Here is a 16,888-nt window from a genome sequence, read left to right as displayed (position 1 = left end):
TTTGTGATATAATTAAAGAGCACAAGAGCTGCCAGACTAAACAGTGGTCTGAGTTTCAAATGTTCTGTGACTTTCCTGGCACAGTTTTATTGCCATCTTGAACATGTGTTATCACTTAAGATTCTTTGCCATAGAGTATTACATAGGAAAAAAACCCCAGGGAGTGAAGGAGACTAACCATGGCTCTTCAATGAGGTAAATGCCTCTGAGACACCTCATACCCTCAAAATGTACCATTTTATGCGTGTGCATTTCTTCTGTCTGCTTGAAGTCATAAATCCAGCTTAACCCAACTGTTACAAAGTAAACAAAATGGTCAGCTTTTAGGGACAAACTTCATTAGTTATTTTGAAATTCTAAAGTAGGGTAGCTCAAAGGGAAAATGGACAAAGGGCATGAAAAGGGCATTTCTAACATTAATATGAAAAAGAGTAACCCAATTAGGAATCAAGAAAATTCTATTTAGATAATAAAGAAGTCAAATTGGTAGGTTTTTTTTTTTTTAAACAGCTCTTGTTGAGAGTTTAGTGAAACTTGCACTTTCCTATATTAGTACTTCTTTTGTGACTTGCAGACTGTCAGTATGTGTTAAATCTTAAATGTCCTTTGGTTCCACTTCGAGGAATACAGCTTAAGAAAACAGTAAAAGATATGCACAAATATTTGTGTACAAGGATATCCATTGATACATTATTTAAAACAACAATGAAAGGTGGGGCACCTGGGTGGCCCAGTCGGTTAAGCATCTGACTATTGGTTTTAGCCCAGGTCATGATCTCAGGGTCATGGGATTGAGCCCTGTGTTGAGCCCCGTGTTGGGCTCTGTGTCAGGCTCTGTGTTGCGCTAGGCCTGGGGCCTGCTTAAGATTCTCTCTCTCCTTCTCTCTCTGTCCCTCCCCCACTGCTCACTCTCGGGCTCTCTTCCTCTCTCTCTCTCTAGTAAACAACAACAACAACAACAACAATGAAAGTGAAGACAACTAGTAACTGTCTTCAAAGAGAGCTGCTTATGTTCCAGACAGTGTTGGATAACTCATGTGAACAACCATATTTAATCTTCAGCCTCACAAAATGAAGTAGACAGTGCTATTATATGCAAAGAAAGTAAGCTTGGAGTTGATATACTTACCAGGATTACAGAGTTTAGGACTATTGAATGAGGATTCAAACTCCTTTGAAGTGATCCCTTAACCACTACATTTGGGTTTTTTCCCCCTACTGAATACTAGAAGAGTGGAAAACAAGGATCCATCCATAGAGAATTAGCTAAATACTTTGTAGGTTAGAAAACTATGGTTTATTGATATGGGAGAATGTTTTTAATAAGCCCCATATATGTGGTATGAGTTGACCATTTTCTCCCATCCCCTATTTGGATGCAATACACCTTAAATTAGGCAGATTCCAGTTCTAATCCCAGATCCATTCCTGGATTGTGAGTGGCTGTGAGAAAATTGCCCACCAGCCTGTGCTTCAGGGTCTTCTCTGTAAGTGTCATTAGACATTAAATGAGGCGTGGCTGAGCAGGGGTCAGAATACATGCACAAGAAATGGTAGCTGAGATTTTCCAGGTGAGGTGGACCCTATGCCTTGTATGAATAGAGAAAGACAAGTAAATAATACATCAGAATTTATTAATGATTTTCTTACAGCACTGGGATTGCAATATTGTCTTGCAATGTTTTTCTGTTTTTCCCAAAGGTAACATTCAGTAAAATACTATATTTTATACTTCTGTATTTCTAGATTTTATATAGATAATTTTATATAAATAAGTCTGTAAAATTAAGATTTTTTTCTCTCCATCCTAATTTGATCTGTAGGAGGTTTTAAACTAATACCATACTCCATTATAGTGAAGTTTATAAAAAATGTTGGTAACTGATAGAGTATATCTGCCTACCTTGTTCTTTTCTCATTTGTTCGTTTACTTATAGTCAATTTATTTAAAGTGTAAGAAAAAAATCAAACAGTTCACACTTTTCTCCCGCACCCACCCAGCCCTTACCTCTGGTAACCACCAGTCTTTCCTCTGTATTCGTGAGCTTGGTTTTGTTTGGTTTGTGGATTTGTTTTATTTAGATTCTACATTTAAGTGCGATCATATAGTAATTGTCTTTGCCTTATTTCACTTACAGTAATGCCTTTAAGGTCCATCTGTATTGTTGGAAATGGCAAGTTTTTTTTTTTAAAGGTCTTATTTATGTTTTTGACAGACAGAGATCACAAGTAGGCAGAGAGGCAGAGAGGGAGGAAGGGAAGCAGACTCCCTACTGAGCAGAGAGCCCAATGCAGGGCTCGATTCTGGGACCCTGAGATCATGACCTGAGCTGAAGGCAGAGACTTTAACCCACTGATCCACCCAGGTGCCCCAAGATTTTTATTTTTTTTTAATTAGCTGCATAATATACCACTGTGTGTGTGTGTGTGTGTGTGTGTGGTGTATCAGTGGACACTTGGACTGCTTCTGTAGCTTGGCATTTTTAAAGAAGGCTGCAGTGAACATGAGGGTGCATATATCTTTTCAAATTAATGCTTTTGTTTTCTTTGGATAAATACCCATAAGTAGAATTGTTGAATCATATGATGTCCTATTTTAATTTTCAAGAAACTAATATGTTGTTTTCCACAGTGGCTGTACCAATTTATATTCTGATCAAAAGGGCACAAGGGTACTCTTTTTTTCTACATCTTCACCAACATTGTTATTTCTGGTCTTTTTGATAAGTCATTTTAAGAGGTGTGAGGTGATAATTTCATTGTGGTTTTGATTTGCATTTCCCTGATGATTAATGATGTTGAGCATCTTTTCATGTACCTGTTGGCCATCTGTATGTTTTCTTTGGAAAAATGCCTACTCAGATCTTGCCTATTTTTGATATGATTTTTAATAATTATTTTGTAGAATCAGGAAAAAATTTGTTAAAAACACACTCCTAGAGGTTGGTAGTTTTTTTTTTTTTTAGGATTTTACTTACTTGAGAAAGAGAGCAAGCACGAGCAGGGGAAGGCAAAGGGAGGAGGAGAAATAGACTCTCTACTCAGCAGGGAGCTAGATGTGGGACTCGTTCCCAGGACCCCAGGATCATGACCTGAACTGAAGGCAGCTGCTTACCTGACTGAGCCACTCAGGCGCCCCCATGCTGGTGGTTCTTATCAAACATTAACATGAATGATAATCCATCACCTATCTTGTGGTTTTGAAGGTCAGCAATGTAGCCTTTGGTTCAGTGGCTTCCAGTTGATCATCACTCTATTTTGTTTGTTTGTTTGTACCATAGTATCATTTATTGATCTTAGAAATGACTCCTGAAGTGAGCTTGGGGAGTTACTCCATATAATACAAGCATAACTTATAGAAACTGGGACTGAACCTAAGATCTGAATATCCAGGAGATTGAGCAGGGTGTTAAGGTGTTCTTTTTGACTCTCTCCATTCCACTCCACTGACACCCTTGCTTCCTGCATTCTGTGAACCTTGACACCATTGGGTGTTTGTTTTTTTTCCTGCCGATTCTTTAAATGTTGGTGTGCCTTGAGTTTCTGCCCTCAGTTGACTTGTCACTCATCTTTCAGAACTTAATTCATTTTCTTAACCAAAGTAAGTTTTCCCTCTATGTATCATAGTATCTTAGAGCAGTTAATATCGTGAACTCAGAAACTAGCTATGTTACCTTGTATTAGGTTTAGTGTTCGTTTTCTTCTCTGTAGAACAAGGGGACTCCTTCCTACATCATGGTAAAGGATTAGGTGAGAGATAGAGTGCTGATTACACCCAGTGTGTGATGCATAGGAGTTCCTGTGAGGTTGCTTGTTGTGATGGGGATTGTTCTGGTGCTAGTCATGGTGGTAACTCCAGGTGGGACAGATCAGGCACCTGGAGTCATTCTGTAATCCTTCCCTCCTCTTCCTCTTCTGCATCCAGTAGATTTTGAAATCCCATTGATACAACCTTATTGATAGTTCTCATTTTTCTTTTCCCATTTCTGCCTGTGTTGGTGCTTATCACCTCTTATGTTGAGAATAGTCACTGTCAGCTAACTGATCTTTCTGTTCCTGGTCCCCCTTTTTTTTTTTTTAAGATTTTATTTATTTATTTGACAGACAGAGATCACAAGTAGGTAGAGAGAGAGGGGAAGCAGGCTCCCCGATGAGCAGAGAGCCCGATGCAGGACTTGATCCCAGGACCCCAGGATCATGACCTGAGCTGAAGGCAGAGGCTTTAACCCACTGAGCCACCCAGGAGCCCCTGTTCCCAGTCCTTTTTTTTTTTTTTTTTTAAGATTTTATTTATTTATTTGACAGAGAGAAATCACAAGTAGACAGAGAGGCAGGCAGAGAGAGAGAGAGGGAAGCAGGCTCCACGCTGAGCAGAGAGCCCGATGCGGGACTTGATCCCAGGACCCTGAGATCATGACCTGAGCCGAAGGCAGCGGCTTAACCCACTGAGCCACCCAGGCGCCCCCCCAGTCCTTTTTATTTCCAGTTCATCCTCTTCACTCTGGCCTGAATAACCATTGTAAAACTATAAAGCTGGTAACAATACCATTTTGCCTAATCAGCCGCTTAGCAGCTCCTAGTTACCTAGAGTAGGGCTTGATAAGCTTTCTCTAAAAGACCAGATAGTAAATATTTCAGGCATTACTGGCCATATGGGCTCTGTTGCAGCTACTCAGCCTTGGCATTGCAGTGTAAAAGCAACCAGAGACAGTATGTAAATGAATGAGCATGGCTGTGTTTCAGTTAAACTTTATTTATGAAAACTGAAATTTGAATTTCATATGTCATGAAATATTCCTTTGATTTTTTCCCCAACTATTTAGAAACATAACAGCCATTTGTAGCTTGTGGGCCATAGAAATAATAGGTGACCAGTAGGAAGCCTGGAATTTACCAGTCCCCACCCAGAGGATAAAGTTTAAGCTCCTTGGCATAGCTAGTAAGATCTCTTGTGATCTGCCCTGGTTTATTCCTCCAGCCTGATCTTTAATTATCTTCCCTTTACTACTTCTACTACTACAGCAAATGTGCCTGTTCACTTGCTTTTCACTGCCTGTAATGAGCCCATTCCAATTTTGCCCTTTGTCATGCTGTTTTTCCCTTTGCCCAGGACATAATTCATCCCTACCTGTCCTCCTCTTCCTCCTCCTGCTTCATCCATTTTCTGCCTGTCAAGAACCTACTCCTCTTTCAAGATTCAACTCAGGTAATACCTGTACTGTGGGGTGTAATCTAAGCTGTCCTCCTTCTCACTTGACCAATTTACTTCCTTATGTCTCAGTTTCTCATGTGAAACAAACAAAATTCATCAACATCATCATCTGACCTGACTCCTAGGATTTTTTTTCATACATTATAATTTTATTTTTGTGTACACGTTTGTTTAACAGTCACTAAATTTCTAGGGCAGGTTCAGGTAACTGAAGGGCCTTTATAATTAGTTTATATTGTCTAGATCCAAGGTATGCTGCAAACATAGTCTGGAGCAAAACAGGAAGTAACATCTTTCTAAAGACAGGCTTAGAAATTCTAGTCCAATAAGTTAAAGAAGTTTCCTTTCTCTGGTAACGGGGCTGACTCATACCTGGCTGCTAGGCCACAGTTCACAGGTATAGCCAAGATAACAGTGTACAGACCACCCAAAACAAGACCAACTAGTCCACCCTGTGTTATGGTACAGGTTTCACAGTTCAAATCACCTGTATTCAAAGGTAAACTTACAAAACCTTCGTAATTTAAGTCTGTAATCAAAAATGGGATCATTGCTTTGGTAAGCCAGCAGCTATACAAGCCTTTGTCACATTTAAGATGCATCAAAAAAGACTATTTGCTATTAGACCACAGAGACCAACGTTAAGTCCAACATATGTTGATCAATGTTCAAGCAGATTCCTTTCTGCTTCTGGGAGTTGGTTAATTTTTCTAGTTATGATATTGAAGATTAAGTCCTCCTTGACAGTATCATGTGGTTCATGGTTTTCCATCTTGAGCCTTAAAATATTTTTCAATAATATATTTTCAATAATATATATCTTATGTTTTCCTCACAGCATTCAGTGCCTCTGCTGGTCCCCCATGCTGGGCCTCCCTCCAACTTTTGTTGTCCTACCCTGAGCGCAACCATCTTTGGCTGACACGTGGCTCAAGTCAGGCAGGCACGGGGGATTTTCGTTTTCTTTGTTAGAATCTGGTGAATTACCACATGTGCAGCCTTGGGAACATGTTCCACACAGTAATTGTGCGCTCTCTGTTTACTACTATTGTCATTGTAGGTTTCAATTCAAAGACTTTGTTATGCTCCTCAGAAAAGTCTATAGCTGACTCTTGAACAACATGGGTTTGAACTGCATAGGCCCATTCATATGCGGATTTTTTCCCGATAAATACAGTACAGTATTGTAAATGCATTTTCTCTTCCTTATGCTTTCCTTAACATTTTTTTCTCTAGCTTACTTTATTGTAAGAATAGAGTATATAATTATATAACATACAAAGTATGTGGTAATGGGCTGTTTATGTTATCAGTAAGGTTTCAGATCAACAGTAGGCTAATACTAGTTAAGTTTTGGGGGAGTCAGAAGTTATACATGGATTTTTCAACTATGTAGGGTGTCAGTATCCTTACTTACTGTGTTATTCAAGGGTCAACTCTATTTCTAACGTCCCTTCTGTACTTTTTTTTTTCTTATATAAGATTTTAAGTAAACTTTACACCCAATGTGGGGCTTGAACTTACAACCCAAGATCAAAAGTTGCTCACTTTACCAACTGAGCTAGACAGGCGCTCCCTTCACAGTACTTGCTGTAGCTTTAACTTAGCTCAATGCATGGCATGTAATGGGTACCCAGTAGATATTAATGAGTGTGTGAAAGAAAAGAGATCTTAGCCTGACTTCAAGTAATTAAAAAAAAATTCTCTTGCATTTCATTAAGTAATAGGACAAGGGACCATAGAATATAAGCAGGTACATTAATTTGAAAAGAATTTAAGGATTATCTCTTATACATTTGCTCTTCCCTAGTGTTGGGCTCATGTCTATAGGGGAAAAGGAGATGCTGGCCGCGTGTGAAATCTGGTGGTCCTCTGGGGACTTGTCTCTGCTTTGTGCTCTTGCCAGTCCTTTTATCTTTCTTGTCTTACTTATAGTGTTTTCGCCCACCCCCTTCCGTTCAGTCCCCTCCCAGCTCTGGCGCAAGAAGCAACATGCTTCTCACCTGGAGTGTGAATGTGGAGCTGTGTGACCAGAACAGAACCATGTCCTGGGGAGAGTGCCAAGGATTCAAAGAATTATTACAGAAAAGAGACCAGCTACAGAGCCGCAGTGTTCAGAAAGATAAGAGGGTAAAGGCCCAGGACCTAGGCAGAACAGAAAGGATGTTATGAGGGGCCAAAAGCCCTTGGTTGGTGAACAAGAATGTTGTTGCCTGTGCAGGGACAGTGAGTGTAAGGCCCTGGACAAAATGTGACTTTCAGACACCTTATAGCACTCGGAGTTAGAAGGAGTCAGGAAGATTTTGTACCTGAGGTCCATGTACTGTGTGGAGAGCCTCTGGAGTCCGGCTCCTCCATCTCACCGGCTGTCCTTTCTGTTATAGAAACAGGCTGGGGCCTTGTTCAACAGATGTGGGTCGTTGCAGGCCTGTACTGGGTATTTGTTGAGGTAATGGGTACAAAAGCATTTTGTACATATAGAACATATGTACATACAGTTTAAAAATTCCTATATAAATATTCTTTCTCTTAGAAAACACTCGCTTTTTTTTAAGATTTTATTTATTTATTTGACAGAGAGAAATCACAAGTAGACGGAGAGGCAGGCAGAGAGAGAGAGAGGGAAGCAGGCTCCCTGCTGAGCAGAGAGCCCGATGCAGGACTTGATCCCAGGACCCCGAGATCACGACCTGAGCCGAAGGCAGTGGCCCAACCCACCGAGCCACCCAGGCGCCCCTAGAAAACACTTGCTTTTTGTTTAGCCATAGTTTCTTACTGAAATTTGTATCTTTTTCATGCTCCTTGGGGCAATGGGAGATTCTGTACATGGGAGGTGCATTCTGGTATAGCCTTGTATTCTAACTTAATTTTGAGACTTTCTCAGGAAATGAAGCAGTTCGCTTTATAAGTTAAATTATTTTTAACATTAATAAATTAAGTTATTTTTTGCTCACTGGGGTATAAACTTCTTCAAGGAAGAGGTATAACACTTGCCCATACGAAGGACTCTATAGATCCTTGTAAAATGGACCAATCTAAAATTGTTCTGTGCTAGAGCTGTTAAAATTTCAACCCTGCCCGTTTCCTGTGACAAGTATCTCCTTAGATGTGTACCTCTATTGGTAAGACTTCTGCAATTCTGTGCAAGAGGATTAGCAAGCATTGCAGGCAAGGGCAAACATTTCAAGGAGAAACATTACAAAGAGTCTTGCTTTCAGGCTAGACATAATATCATGCCATAGCTATACATTATGAAACTATTTCTTTTTGAAGCTGATTCACTGGGCCAGTAATTTGAAATTCAACTTGATGTTAGAGCTTTTTTTGTTTTTAATTTAAAATGACTGGTATTAGTCCACTAGGCTGGCAAATTGTGTAAGTCATAAGAAATGAAAAAGCTTTGTTTGTAGTCTAGTGCTCAGTTTCAAACTCCTAACCAGCATTGTTGAAGTTTTAAAAAGTCTAGCATCTGTTTAGGGCTTCTACATAAGTTTACCAGAGGCAGCTTATTTGAAGAACTAAATTTGAATTATTCCTTAAAAAAGGAAACAAGGATGAGGTGACACTGGAGTGGATGGAATTTCCAGGTGAGCTTCAAGGTTCCCAGCAGGTGTATACACTCTTTCTCCCAGGTACTCAGTGAAACAGTAATTTAGTGTTGTTGTGAAGGGGCATTGAAGATGTAATTAAGGTCCCAAACTAGTTGACCTTAAAATATGGAGATCATCAGGGTGGGTCTTACTCATAGGAGTCATTTCAGTCTGGCCCAGAGGTCAGAGTCTGGGAAGTCAAAGAGATTTGAATCTCGAGGATTTGACATGGAGGAGAGTTCTCTTTTGCTGGTCTTCCAGGTAGAGGAGTCCATGGACCATGGATGTGAGCGGTGTGTAGGATCTTAGAGGGACTCATGCCTGGTAGCCAACAAGGAAAGAGGGGCATCAGTCCTGCAACTGCAAGGAACTGAACTCTGTAAACAAGAAGGAGTGGTTGAAAACACATCCTCTGGGGTGCCTGGGTGGCTCAGTCAGTTAAACATATGCCTTCGGCTCAGGTCATGATCCCAGGGTCCTGGGATTGAGTCCTACACCTGGCTCCATGCACAGCGGGGAGTCTGCTTCTCCCTTTGCCCTTCCCCTTGTCGTGCTCACTCACTCTCAGATAAATAAATCTTTAAAAAAAGGAAAAAGAAAACACAACCTCTCGTCCCCAGTATCCCAAGGGGAAGTTAGCACCACTGACACCTTAGTTCCAGATCTATGGCGCTCTGAGCGGATCCCCTAGTCATGCTGAGCTAGGCTTCTGACCTACAGGACTTTGAATCAATGAATGGGTATTGCTTTAAGCCACTGAGTTTGTGCTGATTTGTTATTCAGCAAAAGAAATCAAATACGAGGCCCCAGTTACGACTCCTTTGGATTGCTGTCGTAGCCTATTAACTATTAACTGTTCTATTAATTGTTAACTATTCTCTCTGGCTCTAAACTAATGTTACTCACACTATCTGTGGTGAAGAAACCGTTTTTAAAATTTGTGTGTTGTGGACTAATGCCGGGGCAGACTGAATCTTACGGAGATGGCTACAGAAGTCTCTCTCATCCCATGTGCTCTTCCTCAACTCCCACCATCAGGGGATGACCATTTCTCCTCCACTTGAGGCTAAGCTGACCTTAAAGACTGGCTTGTAACCATCTAGAATGCCGTGAAAATGATACTAGGTAAGCCTGGGCAGTTTCATCTGGTTGTCTAGGAATGCTCCCTCTTGGCACCCGTCTGCCATGCTGTGAGAGGCTAGGCCACTTGGAGAGGGTAGCAACAGGTGATCCAGTGGGCAGAATTAACTGAGGCTTCCTTGAGTCACCCCCTGTGACATGTGAGTGAAGAAGCCTGCCGATGCTTCCAGCCCCTCAGCTGTTCTAGTCACCCCAGCTTTTGTGTCTTCCCAGCTGATGTCGGGGAACAGACATCAGAGAGCAAGGACAGGTCATCCTCCGCGTGCTCTGTCCAAATCCATGATCCAAAGAAGTCGTTAGCATCATAATATAGTTATTGCTTTATGACACTAAGTTTGGGGTAGTTTGTTATGCAGCAACAGATAACAAGAATACATAATTTGTAAGATGTTATAAAACTGAAATCTAGAAAATGCACTCAGAATATAAGCAGAGGTCATGCAGTGACTACACTGTTGGTCAAAGCCATTACAAACCTGCCTAGACTCATGGGGAACGAACATAGATCCCACTTCTCGGAGAGGAGAGTCAAAGATTTGGGAACCACAACACAAAACAACCCAAACAAACAAAACATACATCAAAAGACTTTTAATATTGAGATAATTTTAGGCTTACAGAACAATTACAGAATTAGTACAAAGAATTTGTGTATGCCTTTCACCCAGCTTCCACGAATGTCAACATCTTACAGAACAATAGCACTGTTATTAAAACCCAGGAAATTAACACTGATATAATCATATTAACTAACCTGCAGATCTTTTCGAGTTTTGCCAGTTTTTGCCGCTTTTTCTAGTCCTGAGTCTGATCTGGGGTCCCACATTGCATTTAGTTTTCTCTCTAGTAGGAGTCCCCCTAAGTTGGGGACAGCTTCTCACTCTTGTCTTTTATGGCTTTAAAATTTTTTTAAAAGATTTTATTTACTTATTTGTTTGAGAGAGTGAGAGAAGGAGCAGGGGGAGGAGCAGAGGGAGAGAGAGAAGCCAACTCCCTGCTGAGCAAGGAGCCAGACGTGGGGCTTGATCCTGGGACCTGAACTGAAGGCAGATGCTTAACCGACTGAGCCTCCCAGAGGCCCTGGCTTTAACACTTTAGAATTGCATTGGGAAGTTACTTTGTAGATGCCACTCAATCTGAGTAGCATTTTTTTCGTGATTAGATCAAGGTTTGTAGTTTTGGAAAAAGTACCTCAGAAGCAATGTTGTGTCCTCCTTAGTGCTCGATATCAGGATGTATATTTGATGTCATCTTATTTCTGGTGATGTGGAACGTGCTCTGTTGGTTAAGGTGGTGTCTGCCACATTTCTGCCCTGTAGGTTTCTTTGTGGGGAACTATTTTGAAGCTGTGCAAATATCCTGTTTTCCATCATAGTTCAGTGGGGTCATGTTTTAAACTGCTGCAAAGTTCAGATTTCTTATCGTTAGACCCAGCAGGCAAAAACTTACTTTTTCAGATTTGGATAGTTGTCTTGTCACAGACCTGTGACAGTTTGCAGGCTGGCTCTGGTCTGTAGTCCATTCTTTGAGTAGGAATGTTCTGACTATACTCCTTCCCCCGGTCATTGCTTGCATTGCTATCAGATTAGAGTTTGAACAGCAAATCAATGACGTATACGTCATTCTTCTGCTTAAAATCCTTCATCAACTCCCTGTAACCTGTAGGTAAAACCCAGACTTGGCATGGAGTTCAAGGTTGCATCATTCTGCTCCATCTTTCACATTGTCCTTTTACTACTTCGGCTGCACCGTTTCTCCTGCTCACCCTTTCCGTGTAGGCGCGCTTTACCTTAAATGGCCAATTCCTTCAGTGCTGGTGAAACACCTCTTCTCCCCAGCCTGGGCTCGCTGGCCTTTTCCAGTTCGGTTCCCTTATCTGTGCTAGAAGTTAATTAACTCTGGTTGCTGTTCAGCGTGTCTGTAAAGCCATTTGACTCCCAAATTTGAACGGACAGATTTTGAGCTCATAAGAGTAGCCCATGGCAAATGCTCAATAGGGTTAGTTATAATTTGAGTACTGAGATAGTTTTCAGGAAAAAAAGTCTGCAGCAATAAATAAGATCAGTATGACAATGTGAATTGTTGATATGCAGAGATAATGGATGGAAAAGCCCTTGGTGGGGACCTCTTGGCTTCTGGTGCTTGCTTCATTCATATTGTCCCTACCTCTGGTGGGCAGATAAAAACTTCAAGCAAGCTAGCGAGCAGACATGACAGTGCAGTTCTGTGACCAAACCTGGTTCCGCCTTAGACCCATTTAATCATGGTTGGGGCTGCTTTCTTTGTCTTGTAAACCTGAGCCAAGAGCGGGCAAAGATCCTTTCCTTCCCCTCCATGGACCTCCTCCTCCTCCTGGCTCTTCTTTTCTCTGAATAAATAGCAGTATGGTAGGGTAGGTCAAGGAACTTTATTTAGTTACTTTTTTTTTTTTTAAGTTCTTGTTCTTGGTTCATCCCAAGATAGTCTTTATGTTTCAAAAGAAAGTTAAAAAAATGTCAACAATGGTTCGAAATTAATTTCTTCTCATTTCGGTAGCTCTCTGAACAGAATCAGAGAACTCTCCCTCTTCCTACTTTTTCCTACCTAAATTGTGTTTAGTCATTTATATCTAACTGCTGCTAGACTTTATATTTAGTCTGAATTGTCATGCATCAGTAAATAAAACTTCTAAAAAGTTTCCCAAAACTGGGGTGCCTGGCTGGCTCAGTTGGTTAAGTGTCTGCCTTTGGCTCAAGTCATGATCCCAGGGTCTTGGGATCCAGCTCCTGCTCAGCAGGGAGTCTGCTTTTCCCCCTCCCTGTTTTCCCCCCACCCATCACTGGTGAGCATTCTCTTTCTCAAAAAAACAACAAAACAAAACAAAACAAAACAAAAAAACAAAAAAAAACTTTACCAAAAAAACTTTCCCAACACTAAGAGTGACAATTACTTTAGGCACAGGAGGGAGTTAAAATGCCAAATAATGTATCCTAAAGATGTAAGTTTATTCAAAATGTTCTAATTCAAACAACAGCCTCTTTGTTAATCATATAGATCACAGATAAAGGAAATCTGTGAATCTTCTGAATCAGAATTTTGTAAGGAAAACTCTTTAACCCCATGCAATCTATTATTAAATTGTACTGTTAAGGGGAAGAAACAAAACAAAGAAGACCTCTCCCTCCAAAATCAAGTGGTCCCATGAACTACATTTGGGATTCAGAGAGGGCAGAATATTTCAGTTTTCATCTGGAATTACTTAAAAACAGTGTGCTTGGATGGTTAACATAAAGAAAAGTATACTGTGTTGTAGTTAATATCTTCGCAGTCCTTTGAAGATTAGGGGTAATTTCAGAAAGATCTCTTTTTGGTTTTTTTTGGTTTAAAAAAAAAAACCAGATAAATCTTCTTACTTCCTGTCCTCAGGCTGCCTATAAACCAGAGAAATTTTATTATTTTAGAATGTAGGATATAACAGGCTCATGTAGTAAAATGATACTGGTGATTTAAAATCATGGTGGCCAACCGCCGAACGGAGCCCAAAAATAAGATAGCCTTTTGCAAATGTCTACTCTGATGATTTAAGACTTATGACCTGAACAAGTCCCTGAGACTGCCACATCAGCTTTCTTTGGAGGTAAACCTCGTCCTTCCTGCTCTACAGAGGCCTAAGCGCCAGGGCTGCTCTCCAGAGTGCAAATCAAAGGAAGAGAGCTCCAAGAAGATTGCTCCATTACTCAGAGCACATCAAGGGTTTGATCACTGGAGACCGGTGCCGCTAATTGGTACCACTATAGTGGTATGAGAGGAGGTGGTTAAAATAAGGAGATGGTTTTAAAAATCAAAGTTGAAGAGTACATGGGAGGCAAATATTGTCTTTAAAGCAATCTAAAATCTCTGGATTTCAGATGTCTAACTATGACCCACATATTAAAAAAATGCATTTTACGTCACTACCAAGTATGCATCTATAGGGCTAAAACTGAAACAAAAATGCTACGGAACCATACTATGAGTGACAGCTTTGGATATTCTTATTATTTTTAATTAAGAAAATGCTAGTCAGGGTGCCTGGGTGGTTCACTTGGTTGAGTGTCTGCCTTCGGCTCGGTTCACAGGATTGTGTCCCATGTAGGCTCTCCATTCAGTGGGGATCCTGCTTCTCCCTCTCCCACTGTCCCTCCCCACTGTCCATGTGCTCTCTCTCTCTCTCTCTCACTCTCTCTCTGTGTGTGTCTCTGCTCTTTCTCTCACATGAATAAATAAAATCTTAAAGGAAAAAAATGCTAATCAGTGAACTCATGTCATTGCACTCTTATTGGCCACTTCCCACAGTCTGGAAAAACACTGCCTGAGATTGTCGTAAATATTTGCAGCAACTTTTGTTCTGTACTTGCTTTAGAGAGTTGTTTTTGTTTTGTTTGTTTGTTTTGAATTTACATTTAGTTCATGAGTCGCAGAAAAGTTCATAGAAATGGTGTGTGTGTGTGTTTAAACTTAAAGTGCTTTTATTTAGCTCGAGCTCCCTTTTTATGGTTCTGAATCATGTCTGTCCAATCAGGGAATAACTGTTTTGCTTGGTGGTATTCAGAAAGATGTGAGGCCTGGCATGCTAGAACGGGGAGTTGAAGGGGCATGAAGAGGTAGTCCAGGCCAGCCTGTTCTTCATGCAGAAGCCTGGAGAAAGACTAGTTAATTCATCAGAACGAATTATAGTAGTTTCTGTAGTCGTGTCCTAGCAGTAGAGTATATTTAAAAGTACTGTCATGAGGGCACTAGTGTTGTGAGTGGATGCTTCTGGAACTGAATGTTGGGGTGAGAGTATAGAAGAAGCAGGTCTCACCTCTGGGTACCATTGGAGAAAAGTGGAGCCCATGTTCCCAGGACTTTCTTGGCTTGGGAGCTTGGCAACTCTCAGATGTATGTGCTTGGCTATTTCAGCCCAGGCCTAATAAAAATATATGTCATAAAAATTTAAGAAGATAAATTCAGGGAAAGTGTGGTCAACATCTTGGGAGCCAAGGAAGAAGCATGGAAATGTGCTGGCCCGAGGTCGTGCTCAGTCTTGAGTCTATGCATTTCCTATCCTGCCCAGACATGGTGTAAGGAGATTCGGCCTCACATCCAAGCCTTCAGTTGCCCCAGAAAGTGAATAAATAAATTTAATATTTGTAATATTTATAAATTTAATATTTATAAATAAATTTAATATTTATAGTCAAAACCTTATCCCCTAAGATATTAAAACTACAGAAATAATTACATTTATTTCTGCTAGATACTGAGACGCTAAGTACTCACTCCAGTCTTTGGGACTCCTCCCCGTGCCTCACTTTCCCTTAACACGTATTTATAAACACTGTGATCTCCTTTTGGCAAGTCTCATAGGCTTTTCTTTTATCAGTGTATTATCATAGGCAGACAAGCTTTAGGGAGGCTAGATGATAAATTCCTTTCCTATGCTCCTGGCATCTTCTATGAAATAGACAAACTGTAATACCCACAATGAAGGCAGCATGCTTATCTTAAGTGCTGTCATTTATCATATGAACTCAACACTAATAAAATGAAGGAATCTGGTTTATTTTTAAAATAGAACCAGGAATCAGCAAATTATAGCTTATGGGCCAAATACGGCACATACCTGTTTCTGTAAATAAAATTTTATTGGAACACAGCCATGCCTATTCATTTATGTATAATTTATGCCTACTTTTACATTATAGTGACAGAGTTAAGTAGTCACTGTAGAGAGCGCGTGGCCCACCAAAGCCTAAAATCTTGGCCATCTGACCCTTTACAGAAACAAGTTGACTGCCCTGGACTGAAGGAATATTTAGAGAATGAAGTATTGTTTTTAGTAAGGATGGTTGAGGCTATTTTCTCTTCAATGGTGTGAAAAAAAACTTGGCACAATAGATAATATAATAGATAATAATAACATAACTAGTTTCGATGAGAGAAAATTCCCAAAGTCTATTGGGTGATTGGGGCCTACTCTTTTCTTTTTTAAGTAAAAGATTAAAAATTATTATACATTCATTCATTAATGCTGAGAAGATAGCTAATGAGGCATATATGAAAGATTGTGTGTGGCACACTTATAATTTAACTGTGCAGTGAGGGTTGGTCACATGATTTCAGCTGTCATTGCCTATTCTCAAAGTCTTTATAATTATAATGACTGTGAGTTTTAATTAATTTTTACATTTATTAATGTCAATGTATTTGAGATTATACTTGCTACAGATCAATAAGGCTAAGCTAATAGTCGCTTGCCAAGAGCCCCATATTTCTTGTACTTAATGGATATAGTTAAATGTGTTAAAAATGAGTATTTAATCATCTGGTTCTCACTCACAAAATTTAAGTGGTAAAACAGGGGGCTGCAGTACTCCTGATCAGGGCAGTTTAAATATGAGCTATCTAATGTGTGTTTACCTTTTTTTTTTTGTTTTTCCCAACAGACTTGTGGAAGAGAGCAAACTGATCCCACTCATTTTTGAAGTAATTCTGGTAAGAAGGGAAATGTGTCTCTGAAATTCAAGTGACATTTAAAAAAATTTAAGGTTTTGACCATGTTGTGGGATTAGGGTTTAACCCTGACTCTGTCCAGAAGGATTCTGTGCCCTTCATCATCTCACTTAACCTTATAAGGCCTCAGTTTCCCTATCTGAACTCTTGTCCAGCTCTGAAATTGTATAGGACACTCCTTACTGACCTGCCTTCTTTTTTTTTTCCAATTTATTTATTTTCAGAAAAACAGTATTCATTATTTTTTCACTACACCCAGTGCTCCATGCAAGCCGTGCCCTCTATAATACCCACCACCTGGTACCCCAACCTCCCATCCCCCTGTCACTTCAAACCCCTCAGATTGTTTTTCAGAGTCCATAGTCTCTCATGGTTCACCTCCCCTTCCAATTTACCCAAAAGCACATACCCTCCCCAATGTCCATAACACTAC

General features: G+C 40.3%; 1 protein-coding gene and 1 pseudogene across 3 annotated transcripts in view; one reads left to right on the top strand and one right to left on the bottom strand.

Annotated features, from left to right (window-relative positions):
• The window catches only part of ULK4 (unc-51 like kinase 4), a 672,337-nt gene that overhangs the window by 300,135 nt on the left and 355,314 nt on the right, over positions 1-16,888 (top strand). For 2 of the 3 annotated variants that reach the window (XM_044252436.1, XM_044252435.1), the window contains exon 31: positions 16,389-16,437. In XM_044252436.1, the coding sequence (XP_044108371.1) occupies positions 16,389-16,437 (49 nt within the window). Of the gene's footprint in view, positions 1-5,110; positions 5,150-16,388; positions 16,438-16,888 lie in introns of those variants that run through there. The other variant, XM_044252437.1, reaches the window with a different exon arrangement.
• LOC122908977 lies at positions 5,394-5,984 on the bottom strand (annotated as a pseudogene).

The sequence above is a fragment of the Neovison vison genome, chromosome 6 (genome assembly GCF_020171115.1).
Source record: "Neovison vison isolate M4711 chromosome 6, ASM_NN_V1, whole genome shotgun sequence".
Classification (NCBI taxonomy): domain Eukaryota; kingdom Metazoa; phylum Chordata; class Mammalia; order Carnivora; family Mustelidae; genus Neogale; species Neogale vison.
Note: the sequence above shows the minus strand (reverse complement) of the source record. Positions and strands in the feature narration are given on the sequence as shown.